This window comes from Schistocerca nitens, chromosome 1 (assembly GCF_023898315.1).
Source record: "Schistocerca nitens isolate TAMUIC-IGC-003100 chromosome 1, iqSchNite1.1, whole genome shotgun sequence".
Classification (NCBI taxonomy): domain Eukaryota; kingdom Metazoa; phylum Arthropoda; class Insecta; order Orthoptera; family Acrididae; genus Schistocerca; species Schistocerca nitens.
In genome coordinates, this window is record NC_064614.1 from 540,077,044 (window position 1) to 540,095,310 (window position 18,267).

The following is an 18,267-nucleotide window of genomic DNA, read 5'->3' on the forward strand; positions in this document are numbered from 1 at the left end:
AAAAAACAGCCCCACATCCTGCTCCTTAATTGCTGCCTAAACCATGGAATTCCCCCAACAACCTAACTATAAAAATTCCCTTTTCTGAATCCCACTCTTCCTTCCACAATGACCTTCATGTTTTCTGGTTCCACCATTCCTACTTCTCACAAACCTGGTACAGCAAATATTCACCTCAATGGTGCATGCACGCATGCATGCATGCCAAAATCACCTCTGTTCCCTCAGCAAGGTACTGTTACCGTGTAATCCTAACTATATACACCACATATCCAAAATTGAAACCGTTGCCCTCCCAACAGTTGTAAGAGCTCTCCAGACACCACGCCTATAAATTATAAACTTGTTGACATCCTGCTCCCATCTCAAAGCACCACACCCAGTCAACACCTTTCTACCCACAGTGACCCCCTTGCCAACCTCTCATAGCACCCACACCCCTGCCTTGCTGACCGTCCCAATGTGCCGCTTCCTCCAAAATTCCCTCCATAAAATCCAGAACACAAAAAATTCAAAACACCGTTGTTAACCTTCCCCCAAAATCCTCAATCCTACAGGAATTTCAGTCCTATACAAAGGCCTTACCTTAAGTGCCCTCTCCCCTGCCAACCCACATTTAATCATCTTGGACTTGTCAAATACCAGCTATCTTACTCCCAGTCCCTGCAACAGAAAACTTATTTGCTATCAATCCCTCCAACCATAATCAACTTAATAGCAACATTGAAACCTTGCCCCCTCCCAGTTCAGACACCATCCAACTGTGACTCTCCTCCCTCCCGTCTAACCCCCCCTCCACCCCAGTAAACTTCCAGGAATTCCTTACCTCTATCCTAGCCTCACCATCCTTCTCAGAGCCCTTTCCAAGAACACAAACCTTTTAACAGAAGAAAGGACAGCTATTCACAACCTCAAAACAGATGTGGATTTAAACATCCTCCCTGCAGGGAAAGGCTCCATCATTGTTGTGATGAATCACAGTGACTATCTGACTCTTCCATCAACAAGCTCTGCAATAGTGAACCCATTCCAGAAGTCCAATATAACCTCCAATCCTTGCTGAAATCCTTGAGCATATCCCAGAATCTCTACCCTAAATCCATCTCCCTTCTCACTCCAGAGATCTCCCACATACCCACTTTCCAAATGCTTGCAAAATTCCACAAACCGAACAATCATGCTCCTCCATTGTAACTGGTTATTATGCTCCCACTGAAAGAATCTCAACTCTTGCAACTGAAACCAACAACCAACCAAACAACCAACCAGCTGCCAAAGCCTAGCCTCTCATATGAACCATTCCCATCACCAGTTCTCAACTAACCCCAATCCAATCCCACCCTTATCCCTATTTCTCAATGTTGATACCACCTTCCTATGCCTCAATATCCCACATGCCCATAGCTTTGCCACTATCTACTGCTTCTCCTAATGTCCTTCTGACTCCAAACCCACTACCTCATTCCTTATACACATTACCAACTATCTACACACACACACAACTACTTCTCCTGTGAGGGGATGGTATATAAACAAATCCATGGCACAGCCATGGGCACCACATGACACTATCCTATGCCAACCTATGCCAACCTATTTTGCTAATCCATAGCAAACCTTGAGCAAAACCTTCCTCGCCTGACAAAATCCCAAAACCTCTTGTCTTGTTCAGGTCCATTGATGATATCTTCATTATCTGGACCCAGAGCCAAGACACCATATCCTCATTCCTCCACAACATCAACACCTCTCCCATCCACTTCACCTGGCTGCCTGAAACCCAATATGCTACCATCCTGGATGCTGACCTCCACCTCTCTTATGGCTCCATCCACATCTCTGTCCATACTAAACCCATAAACCACCAACAGTACCTCCATTTTGATAGCTGTTACCTCATCCTCGCCAAAAAATCAGTCTGATACAGCCTGGCACCCCATGGATGGTGTATCTGCTGTGACAAAGAATTCTGTTGCCCAGCATGCTGTAGGTCTCACTAAGCCCTCCACAACAGGCACTACCCTCCAAAACCAGTATGCAAATAGATTTCCTGTGCCATATCATAACATACCCCTAATCTTCCCACCAATCACAAAAATCAGCTGCAAAGAAGTGCTCCCATCGTCAGCCATTATCACCCTGGACTGAAGCGACTGAACCATATCCTTTGCCAGAACTATGGCTACCTGTCATCATGTCTGGGAATGGAGGACTTCCTACCCAAGATCCTTCCCACCCATTCTAAAATGATATTCCATCAACCACCCCACCTACATAACACCCAGTCCATTCCTATGCTACTCCCACCCCAACCCCTCGTCACAGGGTCATAACCCCAAGGCACCATATCTCATCATCAGTAATGACATTGAACATTAGTGCTCAAATTGGTGATGTTCAAGAAAGAATGCAGATATGGACATCACCTTGATTTTTGTTGCTATGAATTAGAGCATGCTTTACTCTACTCCCAATTTTTTAAACTTGCCCATTGAATACAAATGTCACACAGAGGTTAAATGATCACAGTTAATCAGAGTTGCCAATAATTAGGTACCTGCTGGAAATGAGAAAACCATTATCTTGCATGATTTCTTTGATGACATGTATCCCATACACAGCAAAAATGTTTCAAACTGCTTCTGCTGCCGCCATACTAGAACTTCAACTAGAAAATTACAGTTGATAAATACGTTAAGAGCAACCTGTGTGCCAATACGGTTTCTAAAATAAAGGGAGGAGTTGGTACAAACCTTGGCTTCGCATTTACACTGTGTGACATTTACCGCTAGACCACGAGCCGATACAGCATCAGACTTGCTTCCAGTAGGAGACATAACTTCCTCCAGAAACTTTTCGATGCTACAGTCTTTCTTTTTTATGCAGATAGCTGGACTTGGGTTTCTGAGGGAGTGGCCAGATTTATTGGCACCTTAAGTGAACAACTCAGACTTTTATGTGAAAGACTTAAATGGAAAAGTAAAGTGGTGCTATCTCACTTCTTTGGGACACACCTGAAATTATCTTTGTGTCCAATGAACACCCACTGACCTAGATAACATACTTCATTACATTACTCAAAAAGTCTTTGAGCCAGTCACATATTGGAGATCCTACACCATATGTTGGGTCTTTTGTTAGTAGTTTACAATGTGGTCGAACATCAAATTCTTTCAAAAAATTGAGGCATATAAAAGCTGCCTGTTGGTCTGCACCAGCAGTTGACAGGATATTGGTTGGTTTATTGAGGGGAAGGGACCAAACAGCAAGGACATCAGTCCCATCGGATTAGGGAAGGAAATCAGCCATGCTCTTTCAAAGGAACCATTCCATCATTTTATGAAGCGATTTAGGGAAATCATGAGAAATCTAAATCAGGATGGCCAGACGAGGGATTGAACCATCATCCTCCTGAATGCGAGTCCAGTGTGCTAACCACTGCACCATCTCACTTGGTGAAAGGATATTCTGTGTGAAAATGATGAGCTGGGTTTTGCATGGGCGATACTTTCTAAATTGCTGGTGATCTATGGACAGAAGCTTCTCTCATTATATTCAGATTTATTATATGCTGAACACGACTGATGTTAAGAATATTGATGTATAATTTTACCTTTTTATACATCAGAGTAACCTGATCATTTTTTCTGGTCACTTAAGACTTTTTACTGTGCTTGAGATTCATGATGAATGCAATATAAGAAAGAGGCAATGCTTATTTATATGTCATCCACGTGGAACAGTGTGTGGCAATTAAATGATGGGATCTCCTGTCTCAATGATTTATCAAATGCGAGATTTAAGCCTTTGGCTATTCTTCTTCAATCTTCAGTTTGTGCAACAGATTGGTCATTGAGTGACTGAATAGAAGATGTTGACCATTTAGTATGTAATACCAGACTTTTCTAGGATTCTTGAAAAGACATTTTGCTAATCCATAGCAATGGTAGTTGTTATTGTATTGTATGGAACTGGGGACCTAGAAATGACAGACAGGCTTTGTCCCCGTTGTAGCCCTCAGTGGTTCACAACGCCACAACAGGCTACGGCCGTCCACTCACCCCTCTGCCGCCAAACACAGAACCCAGAGTTATTGTGCAGTTTCGTTCCCCCAGTGGACCACCACCCCCCCTCCCCCCCACCCACCCAGGAATGTCTCACACCAGGTGAGTGTAACCCCAATGTTTGTGTGGTAGAGTAATTATGGTGTACGTGTATGTTGAGAAAGTGTTTGCACAGCAATCGCTGACATAGTGTAACTGAGGTGGAATAAGGGGAACCAGCCCACATTCGCCGAGGTAGATGGAAAACCACTTTAAAAACCATCCACAGACCTCCCGCACACTGTACCTTGATAATCCGCTGGGCGGATTTGTTCTGGGATGCCTTCCCGCCCAGAAAACAGTGCGTTAGACCGCACAGCTAACTGGGCGGGCGGAAGTTGTGAAATAGTGTGCATAGCTCTCCTTATAGACTAACTTCTGCCTGTTGGCATTTCTGCTCCCATCTCTGCACTGAGATTGCAACAGTCTCTGTTTTCTCAGCATTTTCTAAACATTATTATTGAACCAGATTTTTCTTTGCCATCCTTAACGTATTTACTTTCGTAAACTTATCCAGAATGTGATGTGTGGTAAGTTGAAAATTTCTGCAATATTCCATTACATACATTGTACTCAAATTAAATTATTTCCATTTATTTTGTAAGTAGAATACCAACAACTTCTCATACAAACATAAAAACTTCCCTATCCTTCTTAATGAATCTATTGGCTCTAAAAATCATCATAGCTGTAATACTGAAAATAAGGTAAAGTCTGTTTGTAGCCACAAGGTCCAAAATATTTCTGTCACATGTGGACTATTGGACAAATTTACTGAAGACAGTTTTCAGAGAAACCATTCAGATGTACTTTACAGGACTGTCTGAATTCACTGGGGATGAGTGTATAGACATGTGAGTCTATATTGAGTGGGTTGACGTTCACTCTTTCTCCTGCTGCTATGGCAAGTCAGGGCAATTCTATTCAATGAAGCTTAGACTTTCCTGGAATACCTCTGCAGCTTTAGTAGTAAAGTTGGATGCCCATTAAAAGTAGCCAGTGACTAATTCGAGTGCACCAAGGCTGGTTACTCACACCCAGATATGTTCACAGTCAGGCTGAATTTTGACCTCACTAGACATAGTATCGTTATATATTGCAATGAACACATCCCTGCGGCACAATCTAACCCGCCTTCTCAATATATTTTCCATGTCTCATTAGATATGGATGCAGAGAGTAACAAAGTATACTATTCTCCAGCTTTACTAACATGCATAAATTTGACATTTGGAAGTTTTAATTCTTTGCCTGAGATGATAGCATTAGCGTCAATATTTTTCTTTTAGTTAGGGAACAACTTTCCATCACATTGGTGCTGTGTCTATACTTGTTGAAGGTGTCAGTTATAAGTAATTTTTGATTCAGTTTATTATCTATACCATAATATCAAAACACAAATGACAAACATGTATTTCTAAATAATGGAAAGAGAAGTGGTAACCACTCACCATGTAGTTGAATAACTGAATGGTTGACAGGCATGCACACATGCACCCACCCACACACCCTCCCACCCACCCACACACACACACACACACACAAACCAACCTTGGTGGACTACATTGCTGTGGCACTGGTATTTCACCAGGGTGAGAGGTTGTATCAGGAGGTGTGAGTGAGAAGAGCAAGGAAACAGGTAGCAGAAGGGAAGGGTGGAGGGAATGGAGGCTCATAGCTGCAAGGGAGAGACTGCAAGGAACTGGAATAGGATGGCACAGACAAGGCAATTAAGTGTAGTACACAAAGGGAGTATTGAACTAGAAGAAGATAGTTCGGTGTGGGGGGAGGGGATGATAGAACAGAGAAGGTTTAAAACTGCAGAGACAAAAGACTGAGTGAAGATATGTCAAGTAAAGTGGAAGACATGAGGCCTAGAGATGGGTGTGAGACTAGTGGAGATCGAAGATAGGAGAATTGCAATACCAATGCATGTATCAGTTTATTTTAACATTGGTACCGAGTGGAACTTTATACCTTTAATATATTATCTTCAGGGCAATAAATACCAGAAGATTCTCATGTCTGATGAGAAAATCTAGTAATAATCAAATAATACACAACCTGTGGCAATTTATTTGTACGTTAATTCCAACAGTTTTCTTTCCTCTCCTGGAGGCAATGGCTGCATTTGCTGCATTATGATACTGAAAGTTATATTGAAGCACAGTTTACGTCTAAGTAATTCAAGAGAAGCTTGTATGTGTGCTTGAGAGAGGGGATGGAGAGGGCACATGGTTGTGAGGAGATGCAGGTAGCATGGACTGTGATGAACATGTAATGCCCAACAGCAAGTTCTGCCTCTGAGTTGTCAACAATGCTCTGGGCCATACTTTGACAGTGCCCAATAATTCAGGTGGACATTGCCTTATGATCATGCCCACATAAAAGACCGTGTTTAAGTTATGGTAAAGATAGTATATGATATAACTACTTTCACAGTTAGCCCTGCTTCTGATGGGGTATGATATGGCTGAGACAGATCAGGAATAAAAGGATGCATTTGGAGGGTGCATAGCACAGGTCTCACACCTGTATCGTTCACACAGACGTAATCCATGTGGCAATGAGTTGGGACTATGTGTGGTGCGTAAGGATGGAAGAGGGTATTTAATTGATTAGATGGGCAGTGCAATACCAGTTAGGGGAAAGTGGGAAGGATAATGGGAAGGATGTTCTTCATTTCAGGGCATGTCGAAAGGTATTCAAAGTCCTAGCAAAGCACATTGTTAAGTTGTTCCAGCACAGGGCTATATTTGGAAGGGAGGGGGATTTGTCCCTTTGCAACAGATTTCTTGTGAGCAGTGGGGGAATTAAATGCCTGTGTGTATATGACACAGGAGATCTGTTTGTGGGTGAACTTTTAAGGATATTGTTTGCCTGTAAGTGTCAAACTGACCTGCACTATGAGCATGGGCACCATCATGTACCAGCCTGCTTGTAGACCATAACATGCAAGAGACTGATTGTCACTGCAGATGTGCTGTCCACATGTTGCCATGATTTATGGGAGTAGTGTGGAAGGGATGCCAACTGTCATAATGGAGGTAGTTGATGGTTTGTGGCCTTGATATAAACCTAGATTTTTATGGAGCCATCAAGGGATGGATGTCAGTGTCAAGAAAGGTGTCATGTTGGTCTGAGGAGGTTCGGAGGAAATAGGTAGCAGAGAAGGTGTTGAGGCTGTGGTGAAATGAGCATAGAATGCCTTATATCTGGTTTTAGACCATAATGATGTCATCAATAAACCCAAAGCAGAAGTGGGGTTAAGCATCTTGGATAACTAGGAAGATTTCTTCTAGGTGGCTTATAAACAGGTTGATATATGAGACTGCCCTGCAGGACCAATGGCCATTTACAGATTAGTTTGTGTATCTACCATTAGATAATCAGTTATGTGTAATGCCATCCTCTCACACAATGAGTTGATGTGTAGCTGTATTAGTTTTGTACCATTGCTTCCTTTTATTCCAGATCGATGATCCATTGTCTCATGTGAAACACAAAATAAATTCAGTGTTGTTTTCGCAACATACTACTAAAGGACGAAACAATAACAGGCAAGAATGCTCTCTACATCATAAGCAGAACTTGTGAGGTGCCATATTGTCTTTATTATTTTTCAGTTGAAGCCTATATTCAGTGGATTTTATATTATAACTGACTCCATATGAATGTATGCTGTTTCTACATACCAGCACATTGAAGATCTTGCTCAAAAACGCATAATTATTGGTACAGTTTGTTGTACTAAATGCCAGGAAATGTCATTATCGGTGGTTAAAAAATTTTCAAATTTAGTTCTTTACATGTTATAACTTGTTTGTTATGAAAGTACACCATTTTAATGCAACAGCACATTGAAGAGTCATCAAAAATGCATCGTTCTTGGTAGGAGTTGTTGTAATTGTATGCCAGTTAATAACAATATCACTGATTAAAGCCTTCAGAAGATCAGAACATAAAATACAAGGTATAATACTAAGTCACAAAACCATGTGTAGCAGGGTCATCCATTTTATTTATTTATTTTTATTTTTGTTTTATTTTCTATATTCTTACCTTCATATTTTATAAAAGGTTATGGAATTTTCTTATCAAATTTATAGAAATATTTTCTATAACATTTGATGTTATGTAAATATAAGTGCATTCTCTTTCAAGAGTAAGTTTGTCCAATCTTGTAAATTTTTATAAGCTTATGTCCTTACCGATTGGACATGGAACATTTCTTCTTGTCTTGCAACATGTTTATGGATACTGAAGTTTTTATTTGTGTATTCAACAGACAGAACAATACAAATGGCACATGGAAAAGGGAAGAAACATGCATTTTAGTAGAGGTAACGTAAGAATTTTTTGTGTGTCCAATATCATAAACAAACTCTGTGGATTGCAAGCCAGATACAGCCAGCAGCCAACAGATGACACTGGAGAGCGCTATAGTGACAAATCACATTAACTGGGATGTTCCATGTGACACAGGTGCTGTGTCTCATGAGGTTCAATTTCCTCTCTACGTCAGTGTTAGCTGCCTCATCCCATGTGATGACAACTTAGAATATAATTAGTTTGGTGTGCTAGGAATGAGGTAGTATGTTTGGAGTTGGCAGAACATTGGGAGAAATAGTGCTCAATACCAGCAAGGTCATGGGCATGATGTGTCTTAGTGAATATGGACGTAGTGAATCTTCCTGGCAGATTAAAACTGTGTAACAGACCAAGACTTGAACTTGGGACCTTTGCCTTTCGCAGGCAAGTGCTCTGCCAACTGAGACAACCAAGCATGACTCATGAACTGTCCTCACAGCTTTACATCCACCAGTACCTCATCTCCTACCATCCAAACTTCACAGAAGCTCTCCCGTGAATCTTGCAAGAGTAGCCCACCTGGAAGAAAAGATATTACCAAGATATGGCTTATCCACAACCTGGGGGATGGTTTCCAGAATGATCTTCCACTCATGGGTCCAGAGGTAGTGTCAATAGCAACAAACAAGGAACCAGGTTGTCATGAGTTGGAAACGGTTGAAAGATGGTGAAGGAAGTGATTTGTGTTCTTGTAATGGGAAGGTAGGCTATAAGTAATTGGTTGGAGGCGTCAGTCAACAAGATCAGTAATCTTTCTACAGAAACACAGTAACCAGTTTGCAGATGCCTTCTGTCAGACAGTTACTCTGGTTCATCGCCACAGTGGTGGGAGGATGTTGGAAGGACAGTCAGATTAGGGTGTGTTTTAAGATTGTACTATGATCTATCACTATTTCAGAGGACCATCTGTGTTTAACGTTACAGTCTTTTATTCACATACTAAATTCCAAAATACAGGGGATACCAAGGAGACTCATCCGATTTTTAAAAAATCATAACTATTATGTTATCTGAAATACATGCATGAACAATGTTCCGTTGGAAAGAGCAAACTCTCGAGTTTTGCATGGTACATCAGAATGAATCATCAAATTTAAAAAATTGTAACTATTATGTTATTTGAGATAAGGTGTATGGTTCATTTTTCTTTGCCGACAACAATTTTACAGGAAGCACATATCACAATATGCTTGAGAACTTTCTTTCCCACAGTTGGAGACTGATTCAAATGACTTCATTTACAAGCAGGATGAGGCACTGCCACACTGGCATCTGGATATGCAGGAATTTTTAAATCAAAGGATTACTGAATGATGGATCAGTCACACTGGACCAAATGATTCAGCCTTACATTACTCGCCTCCAATGTCACCAGACATGACTGTATCCAATAATTTTTTGTGGGGGTTTATAAAAGACTCTGTTTATGTGCCTCCATTACCAATAACAGTGAATGAACTGAAACATCACAGAACAGTAGCTGTGGAAGCTGTAACTCAAGGCATGCTCACTGCAATGTGAGAACAATTTGAATTCCACATTGACATGTGCTGTGTATCTCAAGAGAGGTGTATTGAACACCTATGGTAAGGTATGAAAAAAAATGTTTTGACTTTCCTGTTCATCAAAAAACAAAATTCACTGTATATGTTTATTAGTTTCAGAAATATAGATGTGCCACATTGGATGATTCTTTTTGATATACCCTGTATGTCTCCTTACATGATACAAACAGTCAGCTTCCCTGCCACAGTCTCGAATATCAATGAGTGACATCCACACTGAGAGAGAGTTATTTGGGGATGAATAAAAATGAAAACAATAACTGAAAAGTAAATTATAATTCGTGCAGTTTTTAATAATGGTTGTTTGTTTCAATAAACGTCTTTGCTAAATTTTATGAAGCTGCTCTACCTGCTAGTTGGGCAAAGCCTTGTTGGCTAAAAATGAAAAACTACATGTTGTTGTGAAAAAAAAGTATTCGAAGGAAATGGTCTTTCGCTTTGTGAATTTTGTACCATGCTACAATATTGGTAAACACAAGGAATAATCCCTTCAATAATTAATAAACCACAACAATCAGCAGGAAACAAATGGTGCTACTAACTTATTATTAGTTGGTTATTCAGGTTTTCATGTAAGACATCCATCCACAGTCTCAAGTTGGGATCCATGCCTTTTGTCCTTACAGTGTACATATGGAAAATCTCCTAGCACTTCTGACTCAGGGGATGTGCTAGTTTTCTAGTTTCGGAAATTTGCCATCCTAGAAATAAGATCCTTCATGTTTTATATCATTTAAAACACTTTATAAAATACTTGCAAACATTGCTACATATTTAAAATCCAGGATACAGAACAATGTTTTATTGTAAATTATGTTTGTAAACTTCCACATATCATGTGAATTTGTCAGCAATTAAGCCTGTGTTTTTATGAATAATAACAGCAGCACATTTTTTTTTCCACGACTAAAGGAATTTCATGTTTAATTCTATGCATCATTATGTAATGAACTACTTTGCATTTTTTCCTAACACATAAACGTCAGTTTGTTTTTTTTCTAACTCAGGAATTCTTATTTCCTTAAAATTATTTGTCGCAAACATCATCATCACACTTAAACTTTAAAAAGTCCATTTAGCAATAATAATCACCTCATATTAAAATTTGCAGGTCAAACCTAGATTTAAATTGTCAATATACAGATGCAGAGATCTGGCTTGCATTGGAAAGAACAAAATTACGAGACAAGGTTCTTTCAATGAAGGGACAGTTGGATGCTAAGGTGACTCAGGAAGGGGACAGTCTGTCTACTGGTGAGAAACAATTATTGTGTCTTGCTAGAGCACTGCTGCGGAATTGTAAGGTATGTTGTCACATTTTTCCATAGTTAAATTATGCAAATTGGATTAAACTAGAAAAATAAGGAGCTGCATTTGAATTATTACATCATTTGTCTTAAAATTTGACCTTAAACAATTGTATCTTAGATACTATTATTCATGGTGAACATCAAAATAAGAATCACATAGATAAGAGAGTTGAGCACTGTGGTGAAAATTGTGTGTGATGCACAAAGCTTATACTGGGACACTGAGAAAAATAACAGATTCGTTGGATGCAATTTGTTACCACTAACCTCTTTACTTATCAGCAATGTTGAAATGTTAGACAAATGCTGCTTACTCTCTGACTATTTGTTTTAAGTTTTTTTCACTTGCATCTCCAGTCACATGAGATTTGAAACTGAGCTCATTGACATAGTCTCTGCAACTTATTTTGGTTCTGATTCCCTACATAAAATTCATCTTTTATTTTTTTTCTCCCTTTCTTTTGTTTATTGGCCTTCATTTTCACAAAACCATATTTGGCTTACCCCTCCAGGTATCATTAAAATATTTAACTTGCTTTCAAATTATGCTGAATGTGTTCACTTTAATAAACTGTTATTTAAAAGTAGAGTGACTTGCATAGTTCAATTACTGCATTATGCTGGGAACACCTCTTTAACATAGATGAAAAGATTGCTTAAGCTTTTTGCTTCAATTGCTATTCCAGTGTGGATATACTTATTGTGCATCGTAAATAAATTTAAAAAAAAGGGTAGTTATATGCATTTTCCTTAAAGCAGTCAATTCAAGTACCATATGTGAAAAGGAAAATTAATTGGAGACTATTAGATGGGAAGAGGGGAGGAGCCAGGGGCGCGGGCCTTGGGGGTTACCTACTGAGCACTCCACACTTTTATTCCAACCTCCTTCCTAAAAAATTGTATTGTATTTTTGTTGCTCCTGTAGTCTACAAAAGCAGCTTATACTTAAGATATCAGTCACATGGAAGTTATTATCATGCATACATATTAAATTATAAATGATACACTTTCTTCATTTAAATATTTCTGTAATACACTACATATATTTAACTGCATTAGGGATGACGTGTTGAATTGCAGACAGGCATGACAAAAAGACTGTTACACATTGGGTTTTCAACCAAGGCCTTCCTCAGTAAAGAAAACACACACACACACACACACACACACACACACACATACACACACACCACACACCACACACCTCATGCACAGTCGATCTCTATCTCTGGTAGCTCAATTGTAATACCTACATTTAAATATTCTTTGATGGTTTAAAAGGAGTGGTGCTGTAAATATGACTTCAAAGGCTCTCCAAGGGTTTTGACCTCAGTATTTGCTTTTATCTTTTTGGGAAATTCGTTATAAAGTTTAAGTCCCATATGCCAAGTGACCTTGAACGTCTTTCTTGCTATCTGTTGTCTTTACCTATTACATCTAGGAACCTATTGTTCTGAAAGCTTAGAAGGCAGTTTTCAATGATGTTGATGTTTGGTTTGTGGGGCATTCAACTGCGTGGTCTTCAGTGCCCATACAAAGTCCCAATTTTTTCACAGAACAATTTTTTACACAGTCCAGTCTAATCACTTTCATGAACGATGATGATGATGATGATGATGAAATGATGAGGACAACACAAGCACTCAGTTTCTGGGCAGAGAAAATCCCCAACCTGGCCAGGAATCGAACCCGGCACCCCGTGATTCAGAGGCAGCAATGCTAGCCACTGGACCACGAGCTGCGAATGGGACGGTTTTCAATTTAAGTGTATCCATCTGCTCTATTGGCAGTTATTCTTCCTGCAGCAGTTTTTATGTTTACTATTGAATTTTGTTTAATTTGTTATTTATTATTAAGTGGGTCATTTAATTCCCACTAACTGAAACCAGAAATAATTAGAAAATAAAATGTTATATGCATTGTAGCCCTTTAATAAAATTCCAAACATGCATCCAGCAACAAAGGACAAAATTTAAAAAAATTATTAAATATTTTTCTTCAAGAGGGAAAAACCCTCAAGTTGAAATTCCATTCCAGCACAATTGCTGCATACAAGATGCTCTAAAATTTTGAATTTTTCAAAATATTATTTTGGAAGTGTTCAGTCTGAGTTTTTAAAAGTCTTCAAAAGATATTCATATTTATTCCAAAACATGAAGCGTAATATTATGTTACTTGCAAGATTGCATATTAAGGCTTCTTCATGTTCCATTCACATGATCAAAATGGGACCAGTTACTGTTTAAATGCTTTTGTGCACATTGTAAATAGTCTGATCTTGTCTTTGTAGTTCTGTAGGAGTGACACATAGGGCATGTCTAGTATATTCCTAGATCCCTCACTTAACACTGGATCTTGAAATTTTGTAAGTATGTTTTCACAGAATAATTAGCATCTGTATCCAAGAAACAGCCACTTCAGGTTTTTCAGCATTTTTTTGATTCTCTCCCAGGAGTCAGACAAATGTGGGACCATTTGTGCTGCTCTCCTTAGTATACATTAAATATCAGCTGGTATGAGGCCCACACACTTGAACAATATTTTAGGATAAGTTACAAGTGTGATTTTGTAAGTAGTCTCCTTCGTAGAGTGACAGTATTTTACCATTAGCCTTCAAATGAATCAAAGTCTGACACATGCTTTATCTACAACAAAGCATGTGTGATCCCACTTGATATCCATACAGAGTGTTACACTCAGGTATTTGTATGAGTTGAGTAGTTCCAATTTTGATTAATTGATATTGTGGCAATAGAATACTACATTTTTGATTTTGTGAAATACACAGTTTTACATTTCTGAACATTTAAAGTGAGTTACCAATCTTTTCATCACTTTGGTTTTCATCATCATCTGATAAAATAATTATGCAGCTTTTTTCTGGCAGTACTTAATACTAGATAAATCAGTCATTTACAGAAAGTATAGGGTTACTATAAATGTTGCCTGCTATGTCATTAATATACAGCTCTACAGCAAAGGTCCCAACATCCCTTCCCTTGGGCACAACTGAAGTCCTTATACTAGATCTGTCACTGACTCTTCATCCAGTACAAAGTGCATCCTTCAAGAAAGCTTCAACCCAGTCACACATTTCATTTAGTACTCCATGCAATCATACTTCTGTTGGTAGGTGTTTGTGTGGCATTCAATAAAAGTACTGGATCTGCCATAGGTGGCTGCCAAGGAATAGGCGAGTGCTTGGACAAAAAAATAGAAATGATTAGAAGTACACATAATCTGAGTAAAATAGCTATGTTACTGAAGTTGAACAGCAAGTCCAAGAGAGAATCTGCTTTATAGGCAATGTCATTGTAAACAAACACATTCACAGATAGGCTGCTATAAACTGCTGAGGCTCCAGCTGACTCTGTTCATAGACCGCTATCAGACAGGGCTGGCCTCACTGTGGCATCTTCTTATTCCAGCATAGTGGTGGCACTACCTGTGCATGCGGCCATAGCTGTGGCTTCAAGATGTCCACAGATTGGTACAGCTGTCACATAGTTTAGTGCAAACCTCAGGATGCATTCTGCCTGAAGGGGTGTTGACACTGTATGACGTCACATTCCTCTCCCTACCCCCTCTACCTGCAAATTCAAAAAAAAAAAAAAACTTTTTGCCACTGTTGTATATTGGTCCTGGTAAAAACAACAATGAGTAGGATTTGGGAGCAGTTGCCACTGACCAGTCAGGAACCAAAACTGCAACTGATGCCAGCTCCTGTCCACACCCTGACATCCACTGGGGCCAGAAACAATGGCTGAAAAATCTTCCATACAGTGTGCCCCTATGCCCAGAGATGGAACATTTCCTTCTATCAGTGAAGGCACGACAGCACCTGGAGGTTCCGTGGAGGCCAACCAGAAGGTGGCAGGGTGAAGTTGAGCCACCTCTCGTGGCTGGAGCCTTGATGATGGTGACAGTAATAGCAGCACATTCATTATTGGCTCCCTGTCCGGTATCAGCAGTGGAGGACCAAAGGGAGGTGAACGCAGTGAGCCTGCAGCATCCTCCTTGGCACCAAACCTGGAAAGGGAAAATGTGCAGCAGGATTACACAGCTCACACAAGCGAAGCTGATTCTGATGATGCTTCTTTTAGCCCAGTGGGACCTGTAAGACATAAAAGAGCATCCCAACACTTTCTTGATAAGGCCTTGTTCCCAGCACCTGCATCTGCCAAAAATTCAGAAAAAAAACATCATTAACCTTAAATTTAGAGTTCTGGGGAAGGAGGATAGATCATTGCAGATGATGCAGCAGCTGAAGCAGCATTTGATGTCAGCATCCGTGCGAGAGCTCCACTGGTGATTTGCTGTTGTGTGGCTGGGAACTGTATGATGAGAGGAAGGGCATTAATGCCTGGTTCCACATATGTGAAATGCATAACTTGTTCACGTGGTACTTTAATGTTTGGATGAAATGTTCTGCTTCACCATTACATTGAGGGTGGGTCGGTGCTGCCATTACATCCTTGATACCACTGGTGACACAGAACTGTTGAAATTTTGCCAAAGTTCATTGGGGACCATTGCCCAAAACTAAAATTTCCGGTAGACCTAAAATATAAAAAATTGATGTCAGAGTCTTTATAGTACTAGCTGTCATGGTGGATTCCATGGTCATCACAAACAGAAGCTTCCTAAATTAATCTACCACAAAAGCCAATGACAGTTCCACTAGGGACATGCAAAGTCAATAAGCAGGTACTGCCAATGGGTGCTGGGCTTAGGCCAAACAAAAAATTTCTGTGGTGAGGCAGTCTAGTGTTCCACATATTGTCAACAGTGAGAAGTGAATTGTTTGATTTGCATGTCCGTGCCAGCCCGTGTACAATGATGTCGGGGGAGGTGCCTAGTCCATACAGTGCCCCAATGTCTTTGATGGAGAAGGCGAAGAATTTCCTTCTGAAGCAAATGTGGCACTACTGCACAAGATTGATCATTGTCCATATGTAATAGGATAACATTCTGCTGGACAGAAAAGTTGTGCTGAAGAGCAAAAAATGACATACCACCAGATCACTATTCTGCTCAATTCCTGCAGCCAACTGTTGCAGAAGTACTGCAACAGAATATTGACACTGGGGTCTGCAGCCATTGCCCGAGCAATCTGATGGTGGTCAGTGGGAAAACCATCAAGTGTTTCATTCTTCTGAAAATTACAGTGAAGGCAAGAGTCCTCTGAAGTGTTGAACACCAAATCAGTGGCAGTTGGTAGATGAGAAAGAGTGTCCATGTTGAATGCTTAGCCATTGGCCTGTGCACAATTTCGTATTGGTAATTGGAGAGGAGTAGAGACCGTCTCTGAAACTTTTTCACCGTGCGCAGAGGGATTGGCTTGGAAGAGTTGAACAATAAGTTGAGAGGTTTGTGCTCAGCCACCAAGTAGAATTTTCTGTCATATAATTATTGGTGTAATTTGGAAACCTGTATATGATAGCAAGAGCTTCGTTCCCAATATGCAAGTAGCTGCACTGCACTTTATTGAGGAGTTTCTATGTAAAGGCACTGTCCTCTGGTCCATTCTTGTATGAGAGAACAGCACTAATTCTGAAAGAGGATGTGCCAACAACAAGCACAATGAGCTTGGCGGGATCAAAATGCACCAAATAACATTCACTCAATAAAGCACATCTAAGATTCTGAAATGTGACTTGACACTCTTTGGTCCACTCAAACAGAACATTCTTTCATCAAAGATGATGCGATGGAGCTCCAGTCTGTGCAATGTCTGGAATGAACCAAATGATATAAGTCAGTTTACCCAACAAAACTTGGATTTCACTTGCATTCTAAGTGGCTGGGAAGTCCCTTGTGGTGATTAAATGTGTCTGCAAAGGGTGGATGCACTGACTATTAATCACATGTGTTAAATATTAAATGTTAGCCTGGAAGAAGGAGCACTTGCCTTTATTAAACTTTAATCCATCATTTGGGAGCACTTGAAACAATTTCCTGAGATTGGAAAGATGTTCATCAGGAGTACAACCCAAAATGATTACGTCATCCAAATAGTATAAACAATAAGGAACTGTTGCAGTCAACTATAACAAATAATGTTGAAAAATTCAAGTGAGTGTCTCAAAAAATAACTCTATGTGAGTGTTGATCACCAAATCTTCTTCTGATTAGTCATCCAAAGGAAGCTGCAAATAAGTATCTTGAAAATCAATGGTGGAAATGAAATAACTTGCACCAAGTTTGTCCATGAGTTCCTCAGACCGTGGCAAAGGAAAAGAGTCAATCATGGTTTGTGGATTTACTGTTCCCTTGAAATCAGCACAGAAATGTAATCTGTCTGAAGGTTTCATTATTGCCACTAAAGGTGATGCCCACTGACTGCCTGCTACAGGGAAAATCACACAATAGTCTTGCCAGGATAAGAATTCTTGTACCACCTGATTTGGATAGTATGAGGGATTATCCGTGTGTAGCAAAACTGTGGTTGTGCATTGTCTTTCATGGTAATGTAAGCCTCAAAATTATTAGCTCTTTCAAGATCTCCTTGAAAATTGTCTCTAAATTCACCACAAAGTTGAGCTACTCTCTCTATAGTCAAAGAAGAGTTTACAGAGAGGACATTGTCTTGAATTTGCAAACAAAAAATCAAGCAAATCCATGTCAAAAATATTTTCATTGGCATGTGAACAAAAAACTGTGAATGAAACTGTTTTCAGTGTGTCACAGAAAGTAGCAGGTAAGCTGCAAATACCTAGCGCAGGAATGTCATGTCCACCATAATCAGAAAGAGATGCCTGCAACTTATGTAGTTTGGGGCTTGCCTAACAGTTTGTAAGTATTTGTGTTCAGCAAGGTCACTGATGAACCAGTGTCCAACTGCATGCATGCTTTGCGATTCGCAATTTGTTATGTGAAAACAATTTTTATTTGTCTGATGCTGAATAGAAGAAGTTT

At 39.8% G+C, this 18,267-nt stretch overlaps 1 protein-coding gene across 6 annotated transcripts in view; it reads left to right on the forward strand.

The window, feature by feature from the left end:
* The window catches only part of LOC126253797 (ATP-binding cassette sub-family C member 5-like), a 546,227-nt gene that overhangs the window by 509,834 nt on the left and 18,126 nt on the right, over positions 1–18,267 (forward strand). For all 6 annotated transcript variants that reach the window (XM_049955254.1, XM_049955255.1, XM_049955256.1 and 3 more), the window contains one exon: positions 11,151–11,343. In XM_049955254.1, the coding sequence (XP_049811211.1) occupies positions 11,151–11,343 (193 nt within the window). The remainder of the gene's footprint in view (positions 1–11,150; positions 11,344–18,267) is intronic.